The sequence below is a fragment of the Chiloscyllium plagiosum genome, unplaced genomic scaffold (genome assembly GCF_037043375.1).
Source record: "Chiloscyllium plagiosum isolate Xiang-an unplaced genomic scaffold, Cpla_swu_hap1 HiC_scaffold_50, whole genome shotgun sequence".
Classification (NCBI taxonomy): Eukaryota; Metazoa; Chordata; class Chondrichthyes; order Orectolobiformes; family Hemiscylliidae; genus Chiloscyllium; species Chiloscyllium plagiosum.
This window is the reverse complement of record NW_028270188.1, coordinates 53,076,504-53,096,106: the sequence shown is the minus strand read 5'-3', so window position 1 is coordinate 53,096,106 and position 19,603 is coordinate 53,076,504. Positions and strand designations below refer to the sequence as shown.

Genomic DNA, 19,603 nt, shown 5'->3' with positions numbered 1-19,603 from the left:
CCCTGTCCCCTGCCCCTGAGTGGTCTCACCATGTGTGTCTGTCTGTCTCTGTCCCTGTCCCCTGTCCCTGAGTGGTCTCACCATGTGTGTCTGTCTGTCTCTGTCCCTGTCCCCTGCCCCTGAGTGGTCTCACCATGTGTGTCTGTCTGTCTCTGTCCCTGTCCCTGCCCCTGAGTGGTCTCACCATGTGTGTCTGTCTGTCTGTCCCTGTCCCCTGCCCCTGAGTGGTCTCACCATGTGTGTCTGTCTGTCTCTGTCCCTGTCCCCTGTCCCTGAGTGGTCTCACCATGTGTGTCTGTCTGTCTCTGTCCCTGTCCCCTGCCCCTGAGTGGTCTCACCATGTCTGTCTGTCTGTCTCTGTCCCTGTCCCCTGTCCCTGAGTGGTCTCACCATGTGTGTCTGTCTGTCCCTGTCCCTGTCCCTGCCCCTGAGTGGTCTCACCATGTCTGTCTGTCTGTCTCTGTCCCTGTCCCCTGTCCCTGAGTGGTCTCACCATGTGTGTCTGTCTGTCTCTGTCCCTGTCCCCTGCCCCTGAGTGGTCTCACCATGTGTGTCTGTCTGTCTGTCCCTGTCCCCTGTCCCTGAGTGGTCTCACCATGTGTGTCTGTCTGTCTCTGTCCCTGTCCCCTGCCCCTGAGTGGTCTCACCATTTGTGTCTGTCTGTCTCTGTCCCTGTCCCCTGCCCCTGAGTGGTCTCACCATGTGTGTCTGTCTGTCTCTGTCCCTGTCCCTGAGTGGTCTCACCATGTGTGTCTGTCTGTCCCTGTCCCCTGTCCCTGAGTGGTCTCACCATGTCTGTCTGTCTGTCCCTGTCCCCTGCCCCTGAGTGGTCTCACCATGTGTGTCTGTCTCTGTCCCTGTCCCCTGCCCCTGAGTGGTCTCACCATGTGTGTCTGTCTGTCTCTGTCCCCTGTCCCTGAGTGGTCTCACCATGTGTGTCTGTCTGTCTCTGTCCCTGTCCCCTGCCCCTGAGTGGTCTCACCATGTGTGTCTGTCTCTGTCCCTGTCCCCTGCCCCTGAGTGGTCTCACCATGTGTGTCTGTCTGTCTCTGTCCCCTGTCCCTGAGTGGTCTCACCATGTGTGTCTGTCTGTCCCTGTCCCTGTCCCTGTCCCTGAGTGGTCTCACCATGTGTGTCTGTCTGTCTGTCTCTGTCCCTGTCCCTGAGTGGTCTCACCATGTGTGTCTGTCTGTCTCTGTCCCTGTCCCCTGCCCCTGAGTGGTCTCACCATGTGTGTCTGTCTGTCTCTGTCCCCTGTCCCTGAGTGGTCTCACCATGTGTGTCTGTCTGTCTCTGTCCCTGTCCCCTGCCCCTGAGTGGTCTCACCATGTGTGTCTGTCTGTCTCTGTCCCTGTCCCCTGCCCCTGAGTGGTCTCACCATGTGTGTCTGTCTGTCTCTGTCCCTGAGTGGTCTCACCATGTGTGTCTGTCTGTCTCTGTCCCTGTCCCCTGCCCCTGAGTGGTCTCACCATGTGTGTCTGTCTCTGTCCCTGTCCCCTGCCCCTGAGTGGTCTCACCATGTGTGTCTGTCTGTCTCTGTCCCTGTCCCCTGCCCCTGAGTGGTCTCACCATGTGTGTCTGTCTGTCTCTGTCCCTGTCCCCTGTCCCCTGAGTGGTCTCACCATGTGTGTCTGTCTGTCTGTCCCTGTCCCCTGCCCCTGAGTGGTCTCACCATGTGTGTCTGTCTGTCTCTGTCCCTGTCCCCTGAGTGGTCTCACCATGTGTGTCTGTCTGTCTCTGTCCCTGTCCCCTGTCCCCTGAGTGGTCTCACCATGTGTGTCTGTCTGTCTGTCCCTGTCCCCTGCCCCTGAGTGGTCTCACCATGTGTGTCTGTCTGTCTCTGTCTCTGTCCCTGCCCCTGAGTGGTCTCACCATGTGTGTCTGTCTGTCTCTGTCTCTGTCTCTGTCCCTGTCCCCTGCCCCTGAGTGGTCTCACCATGTGTGTCTGTCTGTCCCTGTCCCCTGCCCCTGAGTGGTCTCACCATGTGTGTCTGTCTGTCTCTGTCCCTGTCCCCTGCCCCTGAGTGGTCTCACCATGTGTGTCTGTCTGTCTGTCCCTGTCCCCTGTCCCTGAGTGGTCTCACCATGTGTGTCTGTCTGTCTCTGTCCCTGTCCCCTGCCCCTGAGTGGTCTCACCATTTGTGTCTGTCTGTCTCTGTCCCTGTCCCCTGCCCCTGAGTGGTCTCACCATGTGTGTCTGTCTGTCTCTGTCCCTGTCCCTGAGTGGTCTCACCATGTGTGTCTGTCTGTCCCTGTCCCCTGTCCCTGAGTGGTCTCACCATGTCTGTCTGTCTGTCCCTGTCCCCTGCCCCTGAGTGGTCTCACCATGTGTGTCTGTCTCTGTCCCTGTCCCCTGCCCCTGAGTGGTCTCACCATGTGTGTCTGTCTGTCTCTGTCCCCTGTCCCTGAGTGGTCTCACCATGTGTGTCTGTCTGTCTCTGTCCCTGTCCCCTGCCCCTGAGTGGTCTCACCATGTGTGTCTGTCTCTGTCCCTGTCCCCTGCCCCTGAGTGGTCTCACCATGTGTGTCTGTCTGTCTCTGTCCCCTGTCCCTGAGTGGTCTCACCATGTGTGTCTGTCTGTCCCTGTCCCTGTCCCTGTCCCTGAGTGGTCTCACCATGTGTGTCTGTCTGTCTGTCTCTGTCCCTGTCCCTGAGTGGTCTCACCATGTGTGTCTGTCTGTCTCTGTCCCTGTCCCCTGCCCCTGAGTGGTCTCACCATGTGTGTCTGTCTGTCTCTGTCCCCTGTCCCTGAGTGGTCTCACCATGTGTGTCTGTCTGTCTCTGTCCCTGTCCCCTGCCCCTGAGTGGTCTCACCATGTGTGTCTGTCTGTCTCTGTCCCTGTCCCCTGCCCCTGAGTGGTCTCACCATGTGTGTCTGTCTGTCTCTGTCCCTGAGTGGTCTCACCATGTGTGTCTGTCTGTCTCTGTCCCTGTCCCCTGCCCCTGAGTGGTCTCACCATGTGTGTCTGTCTCTGTCCCTGTCCCCTGCCCCTGAGTGGTCTCACCATGTGTGTCTGTCTGTCTCTGTCCCTGTCCCCTGCCCCTGAGTGGTCTCACCATGTGTGTCTGTCTGTCTCTGTCCCTGTCCCCTGTCCCCTGAGTGGTCTCACCATGTGTGTCTGTCTGTCTGTCCCTGTCCCCTGCCCCTGAGTGGTCTCACCATGTGTGTCTGTCTGTCTCTGTCCCTGTCCCCTGAGTGGTCTCACCATGTGTGTCTGTCTGTCTGTCCCTGTCCCCTGCCCCTGAGTGGTCTCACCATGTGTGTCTGTCTGTCCCTGTCCCCTGCCCCTGAGTGGTCTCACCATGTGTGTCTGTCTGTCTCTGTCCCCTGTCCCTGAGTGGTCTCACCATGTGTGTCTGTCTGTCCCTGTCCCTGTCCCCTGCCCCTGAGTGGTCTCACCATGTGTGTCTGTCTGTCCCTGTCCCCTGTCCCTGAGTGGTCTCACCATGTGTGTCTGTCTGTCTCTGTCCCTGTCCCTTGCCCCTCAGTGGTCTCACCATGTGTGTCTGTCTGTCTCTGTCCCTGTCCCTGCCCCTGAGTGGTCTCACCATGTGTGTCTGTCTGTCTCTGTCCCCTGCCCCTGAGTGGTCTCACCATGTGTGTCTGTCTGTCTCTGTCCCCTGCCCCTGAGTGGTCTCACCATGTGTGTCTGTCTGTCTCTGTCCCCTGTCCCTGAGTGGTCTCACCATGTGTGTCTGTCTGTCTCTGTCCCTGTCCCTGCCCCTGAGTGGTCTCACCATGTGTGTCTGTCTGTCTCTGTCCCTGTCCCTGTCCCCTGAGTGGTCTCACCATGTGTCTCTGTCTGTCTCTGTCCCTGTCCCTGTCCCCTGAGTGGTCTCACCATGTGTGTCTGTCTGTCTCTGTCCCTGTCCCTGTCCCCTGAGTGGTCTCACCATGTGTGTCTGTCTGTCTCTGTCCCTGTCCCTGTCCCCTGAGTGGTCTCACCATGTGTGTCTGTCTGTCTCTGTCCCTGTCCCCTGCCCCTGAGTGGTCTCACCATGTGTGTCTGTCTGTCCCTGTCCCCTGCCCCTGAGTGGTCTCACCATGTGTGTCTGTCTGTCTCTGTCCCTGTCCCCTGAGTGGTCTCACCATGTGTGTCTGTCTGTCTCTGTCCCTGTCCCTGAGTGGTCTCACCATGTGTGTCTGTCTGTCTCTGTCCCTGTCCCCTGCCCCTGAGTGGTCTCACCATGTGTGTCTGTCTGTCTCTGTCCCTGTCCCTGCCCCTGAGTGGTCTCACCATGTGTGTCTGTCTGTCTCTGTCTCTGTCCCTGCCCCTGAGTGGTCTCACCATGTGTGTCTGTCTGTCTCTGTCTCTGTCTCTGTCCCTGTCCCCTGCCCCTGAGTGGTCTCACCATGTGTGTCTGTCTGTCCCTGTCCCCTGCCCCTGAGTGGTCTCACCATGTGTGTCTGTCTGTCTCTGTCTCTGTCTCTGTCCCTGTCCCCTGCCCCTGAGTGGTCTCACCATGTGTGTCTGTCTGTCTCTGTCCCTGTCCCTGAGTGGTCTCACCATGTGTGTCTGTCTGTCTCTGTCCCTGTCCCCTGCCCCTGAGTGGTCTCACCATGTGTGTCTGTCTGTCTGTCCCTGTCCCCTGTCCCTGAGTGGTCTCACCATGTGTGTCTGTCTGTCTGTCCCTGTCCCTGTCCCCTGAGTGGTCTCACCATGTGTGTCTGTCTGTCTGTCCCTGTCCCCTGTCCCCTGCCCCGGAGTGGTCTCACCATGTGTGTCTGTCTGTCTGTCCCTGTCCCCTGTCCCTGAGTGGTCTCACCATGTGTGTCTGTCTCTGTCCCTGTCCCCTGCCCCTGAGTGGTCTCACCATGTGTGTCTGTCTGTCTCTGTCCCTGTCCCCTGCCCCTGAGTGGTCTCACCATGTGTGTCTGTCTGTCTGTCTCTGTCCCTGTCCCTGACCCTGAGTGGTCTCACCATGTGTGTCTGTCTGTCTGTCCCTGTCCCCTGAGTGGTCTCACCATGTGTGTCTGTCTCTGTCCCTGTCCCCTGTCCCTGAGTGGTCTCACCATGTGTGTCTGTCTGTCTGTCCCTGTCCCCTGAGTGGTCTCACCATGTGTGTCTGTCTCTGTCCCTGTCCCCTATCCCTGAGTGGTCTCACCATGTGTGTCTGTCTGTCCCTGTCCCCTGCCCCTGAGTGGTCTCACCATGTGTGTCTGTCTGTCTCTGTCTCTGTCCCTGCCCCTGAGTGGTCTCACCATGTGTGTCTGTCTGTCCCTGTCCCCTGTCCCTGAGTGGTCTCACCATGTGTGTCTGTCTGTCTGTCCCTGTCCCCTGTCCCTGAGTGGTCTCACCATGTGTGTCTGTCTGTCTGTCCCTGTCCCCTGCCCCTGAGTGGTCTCACCATGTGTGTCTGTCTGTCTGTCCCTGTCCCTGTCCCCTGAGTGGTCTCACCATGTGTGTCTGTCTCTGTCCCTGTCCCTGTCCCTGAGTGGTCTCACCATGTGTGTCTGTCTGTCCCTGTCCCTGTCCCTGTCCCCTGAGTGGTCTCACCATGTGTGTCTGTCTGTCTGTCTCTGTCCCCTGTCCCTGAGTGGTCTCACCATGTGTGTCTGTCTGTCTGTCCCTGTCCCTGCCCCTGAGTGGTCTCACCATGTGTGTCTGTCTGTCCCTGTCCCCTGCCCCTGAGTGGTCTCACCATGTGTGTCTGTCTGTCTGTCCCTGTCCCCTGCCCCTGAGTGGTCTCACCATGTGTGTCTGTCTCTGTCTCTGTCCCTGTCCCCTGTCCCTGAGTGGTCTCACCATGTGTGTCTGTCTGTCTCTGTCTCTGTCCCCTGAGTGGTCTCACCATGTGTGTCTGTCTGTCTCTGTCCCTGTCCCCTGTCCCTGAGTGGTCTCACCATGTGTGTCTGTCTGTCTCTGTCCCTGTCCCCTGTCCCTGAGTGGTCTCACCATGTGTGTCTGTCTCTGTCCCTGTCCCCTGCCCCTGAGTGGTCTCACCATGTGTGTCTGTCTGTCTGTCCCTGTCCCCTGTCCCTGAGTGGTCTCACCATGTCTGTCTGTCTCTGTCTCTGTCCCCTGAGTGGTCTCACCATGTGTGTCTGTCTGTCTCTGTCTCTGTCCCTGTCCCCTGAGTGGTCTCACCATGTGTGTCTGTCTGTCTGTCCCTGTCCCCTGCCCCTGAGTGGTCTCACCATGTGTGTCTGTCTGTCTGTCCCTGTCCCCTGCCCCTGAGTGGTCTCACCATGTGTGTCTGTCTGTCCCTGTCCCTGTCCCTGCCCCTGAGTGGTCTCACCATGTGTGTCTGTCTGTCTCTGTCCCTGTCCCCTGAGTGGTCTCACCATGTGTGTCTGTCTGTCTGTCCCTGTCCCCTGCCCCTGAGTGGTCTCACCATGTGTGTCTGTCTGTCTCTGTCCCTGTCCCCTGAGTGGTCTCACCATGTGTGTCTGTCTGTCTGTCCCTGTCCCCTGCCCCTGAGTGGTCTCACCATGTGTGTCTGTCTGTCTCTGTCCCTGTCCCCTGAGTGGTCTCACCATGTGTGTCTGTCTGTCTCTGTCCCTGTCCCCTGCCCCTGAGTGGTCTCACCATGTGTGTCTGTCTGTCTCTGTCCCTGTCCCCTGCCCCTGAATGGTCTCACCATGTGTGTCTGTCTGTCTGTCCCTGTCCCCTGCCCCTGAGTGGTCTCACCATGTGTGTCTGTCTGTCCCTGTCCCTGCCCCTGAGTGGTCTCATCATGTGTGTCTGTCTGTCTGTCTCTGTCCCCTGTCCCTGAGTGGTCTCACCATGTGTGTCTGTCTGTCTGTCTCTGTCCCCTGTCCCTGAGTGGTCTCACCATGTGTGTCTGTCTGTCTCTGTCCCCTGTCCCTGAGTGGTCTCACCATGTGTGTCTGTCTGTCTCTGTCCCCTGTCCCTGAGTGGTCTCACCATGTGTGTCTGTCTGTCTCTGTCCCTGTCCCCTGTCCCTGAGTGGTCTCACCATGTTTGTCTGTCTGTCTCTGTCCCTGTCCCTGTCCCCTGAGTGGTCTCACCATGTGTGTCTGTCTGTCTCTGTCCCTGTCCCCTGTCCCTGAGTGGTCTCACCATGTGTGTCTGTCCGTCCCTGTCCCCTGTCCCTGAGTGGTCTCACCATGTGTGTCTGTCTGTCTCTGTCCCTGTCCCCTGTCCCTGAGTGGTCTCACCATGTGTGTCTGTCTGTCTCTGTCCCTGTCCCCTCAGTGGTCTCACCATGTGTGTCTGTCTGTCCCTGTCCCCTGTCCCTGAGTGGTCTCACCATGTGTGTCTGTCTGTCTCTGTCCCTGTCCCCTCAGTGGTCTCACCATGTGTGTCTGTCTGTCCCTGTCCCCTGTCCCTGAGTGGTCTCACCATGTGTGTCTGTCTGTCTCTGTCCCTGTCCCTGTCCCCTGTCCCTGAGTGGTCTCACCATGTGTGTCTGTCTGTCTCTGTCCCTGTCCCTGTCCCCTGTCCCTGAGTGGTCTCACCATGTGTGTCTGTCTGTCTCTGTCTCTGTCCCTGTCCCCTGTCCCTGAGTGGTCTCACCATGTGTGTCTGTCTGTCTCTGTCCCTGTCCCCAGCCCCTGAGTGGTCTCACCATGTGTCTCTGTCTGTCTCTGTCCCTGTCCCCTGCCCCTGAGTGGTCTCACCATGTGTGTCTGTCTGTCTGTCCCTGTCCCCTGCCCCTGAGTGGTCTCACCATGTGTGTCTGTCTGTCTGTCCCTGTCCCTGTCCCCTGAGTGGTCTCACCATGTGTGTCTGTCTGTCTCTGTCCCTGTCCCCTGTCCCTGAGTGGTCTCACCATGTGTGTCTGTCTGTCTGTCCCTGTCCCCTGCCCCTGAGTGGTCTCACCATGTGTGTTTGTCTGTCTGTCCCTGTCCCCTGCCCCTGAGTGGTCTCACCATGTGTCTCTGTCTGTCTGTCCCTGTCCCCTGCCCCTGAGTGGTCTCACCATGTGTGTCTGTCTGTCTCTGTCCCTGTCCCCTGTCCCTGAGTGGTCTCACCATGTGTGTCTGTCTGTCTCTGTCCCTGTCCCCTGCCCCTAAGTGGTCTCACCATGTGTGTCTGTCTGTCTGTCCCTGTCCCTGTCCCCTGAGTGGTCTCACCATGTGTGTCTGTCTGTCTCTGTCCCTGTCCCCTGTCCCTGAGTGGTCTCACCATGTGTGTCTGTCTGTCTCTGTCCCTGTCCCTGCCCCTGAGTGGTCTCACCATGTGTGTCTGTCTCTGTCCCTGTCCCCTGTCCCTGAGTGGTCTCACCATGTGTGTCTGTCTGTCTCTGTCCCTGTCCCCTGCCCCTGAGTGGTCTCACCATGTGTGTCTGTCTGTCTCTGTCCCCTGCCCCTGAGTGGTCTCACCATGTGTGTCTGTCTGTCTGTCTGTCCCTGTCCCCTGTGTCTGAGTGGTCTCACCATGTGTGTCTGTCTGTCCCTGTCCCCTGTCCCTGAGTGGTCTCACCATGTGTGTCTGTCTGTCTCTGTCCCTGTCCCCTGTCCCTGAGTGGTCTCACCATGTGTGTCTGTCCGTCCCTGTCCCCTGTCCCTGAGTGGTCTCACCATGTGTGTCTGTCTGTCTCTGTCCCTGTCCCCTGTCCCTGAGTGGTCTCACCATGTGTGTCTGTCTGTCTCTGTCCCTGTCCCCTCAGTGGTCTCACCATGTGTGTCTGTCTGTCCCTGTCCCCTGTCCCTGAGTGGTCTCACCATGTGTGTCTGTCTGTCTCTGTCCCTGTCCCCTCAGTGGTCTCACCATGTGTGTCTGTCTGTCCCTGTCCCCTGTCCCTGAGTGGTCTCACCATGTGTGTCTGTCTGTCTCTGTCCCTGTCCCTGTCCCCTGTCCCTGAGTGGTCTCACCATGTGTGTCTGTCTGTCTCTGTCCCTGTCCCTGTCCCCTGTCCCTGAGTGGTCTCACCATGTGTGTCTGTCTGTCTCTGTCCCTGTCCCCTGCCCCTGAGTGGTCTCACCATGTGTGTCTGTCTGTCCCTGTCCCCTGTCCCTGAGTGGTCTCACCATGTGTGTCTGTCTGTCTGTCCCTGTCCCCTGCCCCTGAGTGGTCTCACCATGTGTGTCTGTCTGTCTGTCTCTGTCCCCTGCCCCTGAGTGGTCTCACCATGTGTGTCTGTCTGTCTGTCCCTGTCCCTGTCCCTGAGTGGTCTCACCATGTGTGTCTGTCCCTGTCCCTGTCCCCTGCCCCTGAGTGGTCTCACCATGTTTGTCTGTCTGTCCCTGTCCCTGTCCCCTGCCCCTGAGTGGTCTCACCATGTGTGTCTGTCTGTCCCTGTCCCCTGCCCCTGAGTGGTCTCACCATGTTTGTCTGTCTGTCCCTGTCCCTGTCCCCTGCCCCTGAGTGGTCTCACCATGTGTGTCTGTCTGTCTGTCCCTGTCCCCTGCCCCTGAGTGGTCTCACCATGTGTGTCTGTCTGTCTCTGTCCCTGTCCCTGCCCCTGAGTGGTCTCACCATGTGTGTCTGTCTGTCTCTGTCCCCTGTCCCTGAGTGGTCTCACCATGTGTGTCTGTCTGTCTCTGTCCCTGTCCCTGTCCCCTGAGTGGTCTCACCATGTGTGTCTGTCTGTCTCTGTCCCTGTCCCCTGTCCCTGAGTGGTCTCACCATGTGTGTCTGTCCGTCCCTGTCCCCTGTCCCTGAGTGGTCTCACCATGTGTGTCTGTCTGTCTCTGTCCCTGTCCCCTGTCCCTGAGTGGTCTCACCATGTGTGTCTGTCTGTCTCTGTCCCTGTCCCCTCAGTGGTCTCACCATGTGTGTCTGTCTGTCCCTGTCCCCTGCCCCTGAGTGGTCTCACCATGTGTGTCTGTCTGTCTCTGTCCCTGTCCCCTCAGTGGTCTCACCATGTGTGTCTGTCTGTCCCTGTCCCCTGTCCCTGAGTGGTCTCACCATGTGTGTCTGTCTCTGTCCCTGTCCCCTGTCCCTGAGTGGTCTCACCATGTGTGTCTGTCTGTCTCTGTCCCTGTCCCTGTCCCCTGAGTGGTCTCACCATGTGTGTCTGTCTGTCTCTGTCTCTGTCCCTGCCCCTGAGTGGTCTCACCATGTGTGTCTGTCTGTCCCTGTCCCCTGCCCCTGAGTGGTCTCACCATGTGTGTCTGTCTGTCTCTGTCTCTGTCCCTGTCCCCTGAGTGGTCTCACCATGTGTGTCTGTCTGTCCCTGTCCCCTGCCCCTGAGTGGTCTCACCATGTGTGTCTGTCTGTCCCTGTCCCCTGCCCCTGAGTGGTCTCACCATGTGTGTCTGTCTGTCTTTCCCTGTCCCGGTCCCCTGAGTGGTCTCACCATGTGTGTCTGTCTGTCTCTGTCCCTGTCCCTGTCCCCTGAGTGGTCTCACCATGTGTGTCTGTCTGTCTGTCTGTCTCTGTCCCTGTCCCCTGAGTGGTCTCACCATGTGTGTCTGTCTGTCTCTGTCCCTGTCCCTGCCCCTGAGTGGTCTCACCATGTGTGTCTGTCTGTCCCTGTCCCCTGCCCCTGAGTGGTCTCACCATGTGTGTCTGTCTGTCTGTCCCTGTCCCCGAGTGGTCTCACCATGTGTGTCTGTCTGTCTCTGTCTCTGTCCCTGTCCCTGCCCCTGAGTGGTCTCACCATGTGTGTCTGTCTGTCTCTGTCCCTGTCCCTGTCCCCTGAGTGGTCTCACCATGTGTGTCTGTCTGTCTCTGTCCCTGTCCCTGCCCCTGAGTGGTCTCACCATGTGTGTCTGTCTGTCTCTGTCCCTGTCCCTGCCCCTGAGTGGTCTCACCATGTGTGTCTGTCTGTCTCTGTCCCTGTCCCTTGCCCCTGAGTGGTCTCACCATGTGTGTCTGTCTGTCTCTGTCCCTGTCCCCTGCCCCTGAGTGGTCTCACCATGTGTGTCTGTCTGTCTCTGTCTCTGTCTCTGTCCCTGTCCCTGCCCCTGAGTGGTCTCACCATGTGTGTCTGTCTGTCTCTGTCTCTGTCCCCTGTCCCTGAGTGGTCTCACCATGTGTGTCTGTCTGTCTCTGTCCCTGTCCCCTGCCCCTGAGTGGTCTCACCATGTGTGTCTGTCTGTCCCTGTCCCTACCCCTGAGTGGTCTCACAATGTGTGTCTGTCTGTCTCTGTCCCTGTCCCTGTCCCCTGAGTGGTCTCACCATGTGTGTCTGTCTGTCCCTGTCCCTGTCCCCTGAGTGGTCTCACCATGTGTGTCTGTCTGTCTCTGTCCCTGTCCCTGTCCCTGAGTGGTCTCACCATGTGTGTCTGTCTGTCTGTCCCTGTCCCTGTCCCCTGAGTGGTCTCACCATGTGTGTCTGTCTGTCTCTGTCCCTGTCCCTGCCCCTGAGTGGTCTCACCATGTGTGTCTGTCTGTCTGTCCCTGTCCCCTGCCCCTGAGTGGTCTCACCATGTGTCTCTGTCTGTCTCTGTCCCTGTCCCTGTCCCTGAGTGGTCTCACCATGTGTGTCTGTCTCTGTCCCTGTCCCTGCCCCTGAGTGGTCTCACCATGTGTGTCTGTCTGTCTCTGTCCCCTGTCCCTGAGTGGTCTCACCATGTGTGTCTGTCTGTCTGTCTCTGTCCCCTGTCCCTGAGTGGTCTCACCATGTGTGTCTGTCTGTCTCTGTCTCTGTCCCTGTCCCTGAGTGGTCTCACCATGTGTGTCTGTCTCTGTCTCTGTCCCTGTCCCCTGCCCCTGAGTGGTCTCACCATGTGTGTCTGTCTCTGTCTCTGTCCCTGTCCCCTGCCCCTGAGTGGTCTCACCACGTGTGTCTGTCTCTGTCTCTGTCCCTGTCCCCTGCCCCTGAGTGGTCTCACCACGTGTGTCTGTCTCTGTCTCTGTCCCTGTCCCCTGCCCCTGAGTGGTCTCACCATGTGTGTCTGTCTGTCTCTGTCCCTGTCCCCTGTCCCTGAGTGGTCTCACCATGTGTGTCTGTCTGTCTCTGTCCCTGTCCCCTGCCCCTGAGTGGTCTCACCATGTGTGTCTGTCTGTCTCTGTCCCCTGTCCCTGAGTGGTCTCACCATGTGTGTCTGTCTGTCCCTGTCCCCTGCCCCTGAGTGGTCTCACCATGTGTGTCTGTCTCTGTCTCTGTCCCTGTCCCCTGCCCCTGAGTGGTCTCACCATGTGTGTCTGTCTCTGTCTCTGTCCCTGTCCCCTGCCCCTGAGTGGTCTCACCATGTGTGTCTGTCTCTGTCTCTGTCCCTGTCCCCTGCCCCTGAGTGGTCTCACCATGTGTGTCTGTCTCTGTCTCTGTCCCTGTCCCCTGCCCCTGAGTGGTCTCACCATGTGTGTCTGTCTCTGTCTCTGTCCCTGTCCCCTGCCCCTGAGTGGTCTCACCATGTGTGTCTGTCTCTGTCTCTGTCCCTGTCCCCTGCCCAGGTGGAAGCGAAGGAAGCAGGCAAGTCGAAGCAGGATGAGGTGTTGATGTCGGCAGCGATCAGCCTGATCTGTGAGTGGGCGCAGCGGGTGCTGATGAGGCAGTTTGACACGGTGGTGGACCTGGCCCGCTTTCTCGTGAAGGAGCACCTCATCAGCCCCAGGACCAAGAACGCTGCCGTGGTGATGAAGGAGCTCATGAATGGTGAGTGGTACCACCACCACCTCCTCTAGCACCATCGTCAACCAGTCGGTCAGCACCCGGCGCCGGGGTCCCGGGTTCGATTCCAGCCTCGGGGGATTGTCTGGGTGCACTTTGCACATTCTCCCCCCTTGGGTCTCGGTGGGTTTCCTGCGGGTGCTCCAGTTTCCACCCACAGTCCAAAGATGTGCAGGTTAGGGTGGAATTGCCATGCTAAATTGCCCGTAGTGCCCAGGCACATGCAGGTTAGGGTGGATTGGCCATGCTTAATTGTCCCATAGTGCCCAGGGATGTGCAGGTTAGGGTGGATTGGCCATGCTAAATTGTCCCCTAGTGCCCAGGGATGTGCAGGTTAGGGTGGATTGGCCATGCTTAATTGTCCCATAGTGCCCAGGGATGTGCAGGTTAGGGTGGATTGGCCATGCTAAATTGTCCCCTAGTGCCCAGGGATGTGCAGGTTAGGGTGGATTGGCCATGCTAAATTGTCCCATAGTGCTCAGGGATGTGCAGGTTAGGGTGGATTGGCCATGCTAAATTGTCCCCTAGTGCCCAGGCACATGCAGGTTAGGATGGATTGGCCATGCTTAATTGTCCCATAGTGCCCAGGGATGTGCAGGTTAGGGTGGATTGGCCATGCTAAATTGTCCCGTAGTGCTCAGGGATGTGCAGGTTAGGGTGGATTGGCCATGCTAAATTGTCCCATAGTGTCCAAGGACGTGCAGGTTAGGGTGGATTGGCCATGCTAAATTGTCCCATAGTGCCCAGGGATGTGCAGGTTAGGGTGGATTGGCCATGCTAAATTGTCCCATAGTGCCCAGGGATGTGTAGGTTAGGGTGGGTTGGCCATGCTAAATTGTCCCGTAGTGTCCAGGGATGTGTAGGTTAGGGTGGATTGGCCATGCTAAATTGTCCCATAGTGCCCAGGGATGTGCAGGTTAGGGTGGATTGGCCATGCTAAATTGTCCCATAGTGCCCAGGGATGTGCAGGTTAGGGTGGATTGGCCATGCTAAATTGTCCCATAGTGCCCAGGAATGTGCAGGTTAGGGTGAATTGGCCATGCTAAATTGCCCCATAGTGCCCAGGGGTGTACCGGTTAGGGTGGATTGGCCGTGCTAAATTGTCCCTTAGTGTCCAGGGATGTGCAGGTTAGGGTGAATTGGCCATGCTAAATTGTCCCGTAGTGCCCAGGGATGTGCAGGTTAGGGTGGATTGGCCATGCTAAATTGTCCCGTAGTGCCCCAGGGATGTGCAGGTCAGGGTGGATTGGCCATGCTAAATTGTCCCTTGAGGCCCAGGGATGTACAGGTCAGGGTGGATTGGCTTTGCTAAATTGTCCCATAGTGCCCAGGGATGTGCAGGTTAGGGTGGATTGGCCATGCTAAATTGTCCTGTAGTGCCCCAGGGATGTGCAGGTCAGGGTGGATTGGCCATGCTAAATTGTCCCTTGGGGCCCAGGGATGTGCAGGTCAGGGTGGATTGGCTTTGCTAAATTGTCCCATAGTGCCCATGGATGTGCAGGTCAGGGTGGATTGGCCATGCTAAATTGTCCCATAGTGCCCAGGGATGTGCAGGTCAGGGTATATTGGCCATGCTAAATTGTCCCATAGTGCCCATGGATGTGCAGGTCAGGGTGGATTGGCCATGCTAAATTGTCCCATTGTGCCCAGGGATGTGCAGGTCAGGGTATATTGGCCATGCTAAATTGTCCCATCGTGCCCAGGGATTTGCAGGTTAGGGTGGATTGGCCATGCTAAATTGTCCCGTAGTGCCCAGGGATGTGCAGGTTAGGGTGGATTGGCCATGCTAAATTGTCCCGTAGTGCCCCAGGGATGTGCAGGTCAGGGTGGATTGGCCATGCTAAATTGTCCCTTGAGGCCCAGGGATGTGCAGGTCAGGGTGGATTGGCTTTGCTAAATTGTCCCATAGTGCCCAGGGATGTGCAGGTTAGGGTGGATTGGCCATGCTAAATTGTCCTGTAGTGCCCCAGGGATGTGCAGGTCAGGGTGGATTGGCCATGCTAAATTGTCCCTTGGGGCCCAGGGATGTGCAGGTCAGGGTGGATTGGCTTTGCTAAATTGTCCCATAGTGCCCATGGATGTGCAGGTTAGGGTGGATTGGCCATGCTAAATTGTCCCATAGTGCCCAGGGATGTGCAGGTCAGGGTATATTGGCCATGCTAAATTGTCCCATAGTGCCCAGGGATGTGCAGGTTAGGGTGGATTGGCCATGCTAAATTGTCCCATAGTGTCCAGGGATGTGCAGTTTAGGGTGGATTGGCCATGCTAAATTGTCCCGTACTGCCCAGGGATGTGCAGGTTAGGGTGGATTGGCCATGCTAAATTGTCCCATAATGCCCAGGGATGTGCAGGTTAGGGTGGATTGGCCATGCTAAATTGTCCCGTAGTACCCAGGGATGTGTAGGTTATGGTGGATTGGCCATTCTAAATTGTCCCGTAGTACCCAGGGATGTGTAGGTTAGGGTGGATTGGCCATTCTAAATTGTCCCGTAGTACCCAGGGATGTGTAGGTTAGGGTGGATTGGCCATGCTAAATTGTCCCGTAGTACCCAGGGATGTGCAGGTTAGGGTGGAATGGCCATGCTAAATTGTCCCATAGTGCCCAGGGATGTGCAGGTTAGGGTGGAATGGCCATGCTAAATTGTCCCATAGTGCCCAGGGATGTGCGGGTTAGGGTGGAATGGCCATGCTAAATTGTCCCATAGTGCCCAGGGACGTGTAGGTGCATTACTCACGGGTAAGTGTGGAGTAATAGGATAGGGGGAGTGGGTCTGGGTGGGATACTCTTGGGAGTGTCAGTGTGGACCTGTTGGGCCGAAGGGCCTGTTTCCACCACTGTCGGGATTCTGAGATTTACCGATCAATCTGATGGATCTCTTCCTTGAAGGTCCCAGGGGACCGGGGAGGCTGGCCCTTGTTTTCACTGGAATGGGGGGCGACGTGATGGCAGGGTGAAAGGTCATTTGGTGCCGTGAGACCTTCTGGCGAATCAGGCCATTCGGACCCTCGGGCGTGCCCTGCCTGTCTGTGAGATTGTTGGCGGCTCCGACCATCCTCAACCCCCCTCTCTCCTGCCTCTGAACCCCATCACCTTTGATTCCCTTTCCGATGGAAAATCTCTTGAGGGCAGCCTTGGGGGTTGCTGTGTCTGGGAGTGGTTTGTTTCCCTGACCGGCCCAGAGGGCTGAGTCAGTAGCCCGGGGAAAAGCCAGCAGGTCAGGCAGCGTCCGTGCGGAGAAACTGAATGAGCAGTTCAGGTCAGATCTGTCAGAGCTCCCTCACTGGTTACGATGATGATACGGGGAGTCGGGGACCCGCTCCCACGGGGAGTGGGGGGAGAATGTGGGACTCGCTCCCACGGGGAGTGGGAGGGGAGAATGGGGGACTCGCTCCCACGGGGAGTGGGGGGGAGAATGGGGTCTCGCTCTCACGGGGAGTTTTGGAAGGTGGCGATTGGGATAGGGTGAGAGAAAGAGGAGACAGCAGGTGTGGATCAGTTGGACCGAGTGGCCCACTTCTTTGGCATGAAGCTGCTGTGGGAGTGAAGCCGAGGAACGCAGACGGAGAGATTCTTTTTTTTAAAATACAAGGTGATTCCTTTTGAAAGTTCTCAACCCCCTGTCCGTGTGAATTTCTTGCAGAGAACATTCTGAAATCGCCAAAGGACTCAAAGTTCCGACAACAACCCAGGAACGCAGAGCAGGAGGGTGAAGAGAAATCACCAGACTCTCAGGTAAGGGCCCGATATAAACCCGTTCCCCGGACCAGACCCGCTCAAAATATTTTAAGAAGCTGTTATTTATTACGGCAAATATAGCATGCTGTGTTCCTGCTGCGATGTGATCAGTTAAATGACTTGATGGTGAACAAAACATAATTTATTTCAACACTACCTACAGAAGAAAGAGGTACTTAGAATAACTATTGTTAAACTTAACCGAATAATAGATTCAGTACCGATTACTAATTCACTGTTCCGAAGGGCCTGTTTCCCACACTGTAAGTAATCGAATCTAATCTAATCTAATCAGATAAACTGATTTTGTCTGGCACGCAATCCAGCAGCCCAGGAAGCGAACTCCAAGCTTTTGGGTGGAATAAAGAGAGGGAAACATAGTTTCTGCTTCATTAAGGCTCGAAAGAAACCTAAAAACTAAACGAAACTGGGGCTCCTGGTTTCTGTGAGAGCTGGCCACACCCAGACAGGCTGCTTCTATTGTTCCAGCTTTAAGATAAAAGACCCCAAGCCCTCTGTTTACTGTAGTGGCTATGAAATATAGCTATTCACCTCTGCCTTACAACCTCTCTTCGAAATAAAAACCGGGACAAAAGAACTTGTTAAAGCCACAACACTGTCACGTTCCCCTGTTTCCCCCCCCCCCCTCCCAGACTGTCTGCCCTGGTTCTCTGACCGACTCTACTGGGTGGCAGGCTGGCCTGCTTCTCCTTGTACCTTCACTCCTGAAGGCCAGTGATCATTCTTACAAAACTACGTTGTACACCCCCCCCATACCCCCCGAAGGCCGTCCATCCTCACGAAGATGTGATGCCCCGTCCTGCATCATATTGAAAGCACATCAACCCACTGCGTCCTTCTACACCCGAACCAAGCTTGTTGTAAAAATGTTTCTGCTGACTTCAAATGGGCGCTGTCTCGTTTTCGATTGTTTCAAGGGTGGGAACAATTCCTCCCTCTCGACTTTGTCCTGCACTGTGATTTTTTCAGCACCCCCGTCATCGCGCTGCTTAGCTCTCTCTGCAAGGCAAGTCGTTACAACTCCCGCACTCTGGGTGGCACGGAGGCTCAGTGGTTAGCACTGCTGTCTCACAGCACCAGGGTCCCAGGTTCGATTCCCTCCCTCGAGGCGACTGTCTGCGTGGAGTTTGCACGTTCTCCCTCCGGGTCTGCGTGGGTTTCCTCCGGTTTCAACCCACAATCCAAAGATATGAAGGTCAGAGTGGATTGGCCATGCTAAATTGTCCCATAGTGCCCAGGGATGTGTAGGTTAGGGTTGATTGGCCATGCTAAATTGTCCCTTAGTGCCCAGGGATGTGCAGGTTAGGGTGGATTGGCCATGCTAAATTGTCCCATAGTGACCAGGGATGTGCAGGTTAGGGTGGAATGGCCATGCTAAATTGTCCCTTAGTGCCCAGGGATGTGCAGGTTAGGGTGGATTGGCCATGCTAAATTGTCCCATAGTGACCAGGGATGTGCAGGTTAGGGTGGAATGGCCATGCTAAACTGTCCCATAGTGCCCAGGGATGTGCAGGTTAGGGTGGATTGGCCATGCTAAATTGTCCCGTAGTGTCCAGGGATGTGCAGGTTAGGGTGGATTGGCCATGCTAAATTGTCCCATAGTGCCCAAGGATGTGCAGGTTAGGGTGGATTGGCCATGCTAAATTGTCCCATAGTGTCCAGGGATGTGCAGGTTAGGGTGGATTGGCCATGCTAAATTGTCCCATAGTGTCCAGGGATGTGCAGGTTAGGGTGGATTGGCCATGCTAAATTGTCCCATAGTGTCCAGGGATGTGCAGGTTAGGGTGGATTGGCCATGCTAAATTGTCCCATAGTGCCCAAGGATGTGCAGGTTAGGGTGGATTGGCCATGCTAAATTGTCCCATAGTGCCCAAGGATGTGCAGGTTAGGGTGGGTTGGCCATGCTAAATTGTCCCATAGTGCCCAAGGATGTGCAGGTTAGGGTGGGTTGGCCATGCTAAATTGTCCCTAATTGAATCTAATCTTCATCTAATCTTCCCCCCCCCCTCCTCCCTCCCCACAATCTAGGAGACTAGAACTTGAATCTTTTTGTCTTGAACTCATTGGAGCTGGGATGGACCATCTCCACCATAGAGTCAGAGAGATGTACAGCACGGAAACAGACCCTTCGGTCCAACCCGTCCATGCCGACCAGATATCCCAACCCAATCTAGTCCCACCTGCCAGCACCCGGCCCATATCCCTCTAAACTCTTCCTATTCATGTCCCCACCCAGATGCCTTTTAAATGTTGCAATTGTACCAGTCTCCACCACTTCTTCTGGCAGCTCATTCCATACACGCACCACCCTCTGTGTGAAAAAAGTTGCCCCTTAGGTCCCTTTTATATCTTTCCCCTCTCACCCTAAACCTATGCCCCTCTAGTTCTGGACTCCCCCACCCCACCCCAGGGAAAAGACCTTGTCTATTTACCCTATCCATGTCCCTCATTCTATAACGCCACCCCTCAGCCTCCGACACTCCAGTGAAAACAGCCCCAGCCTGTTCAGCCTCTCCCTGTAGCTCAGATCCGCCCACCCAGGCAACATCCTTGTAAATCTTTCTGAACCCTTTCAAGTTTCACAACATCTTTCCGATAGGAAGGAGACCAGAATTGCACGCAATATTCCAACAGTGGCCTAACCAATGTCCTGTACAGCCGCAACATGACCTCCCAACTCCTGTACTCAATAGTCTGACCAATAAAGGAAAGTATACCAAACGCCGCCTTCACTATCCTATCTACCTGTGACTCCACTTTCAAGGAGCTATGAACCTGCACTCCAAGGTCTCTTTGTTCAGCAACACTCCCTAGGACCTTACCATTAAGTGTATAATTCCTGCCCTGATTTGCTTTCCCAAAATGCAGCACCTCACATTTATCTGAATTAAACTCCATCTGCCACTTCTCAACCCATTGGCCCATCTGATCAATATCCTGTTGTAATCTGAGGTAACCCTCTTCGCTGTCCACTACACCTCCAATTCTGCAAACCTACCAACTACACCTCTTATACTCACAACCAAATCATTAATATAATTGACAAAAGGTAGTGGACCCAGCACCGATCCTTGTGGCACCCCACTGGTCACCAAGAGAGAATCTAACCACCACCATCACATGTTACCATCACTGAATCGCAGCTCCGACAACACTCAAGAAGCTCGATGCCATCCGGGGATAAAGCAGCCCCCCTCCTCGATTGGCACCACACCCACAAACACCCCCCACCCCCCCTCCCACCCCCCCCAGTCACAGCAGGGTGTACCGTCTACAAGACCCACTGCAGTGAGGCTCCTTAGACAGCACCTTCCCCGAACCCGTCACCTCTACCCTCCCCGGAGGGGGCGAGGGGCAGCAGGTACATGGGGAACACC

At 56.2% G+C, this 19,603-nt stretch overlaps 1 protein-coding gene across 1 annotated transcript in view; it reads left to right on the top strand.

Moving 5' to 3' along the window:
* rfx5 (regulatory factor X, 5) overlaps positions 1-19,603 on the top strand; it is a 112,951-nt gene that overhangs the window by 90,437 nt on the left and 2,911 nt on the right. The window contains 2 exon segments of the mRNA XM_087984968.1: positions 12,253-12,454; positions 16,111-16,202. Of these exon segments, the coding sequence (XP_087841094.1) occupies positions 12,253-12,454; positions 16,111-16,202 (294 nt within the window).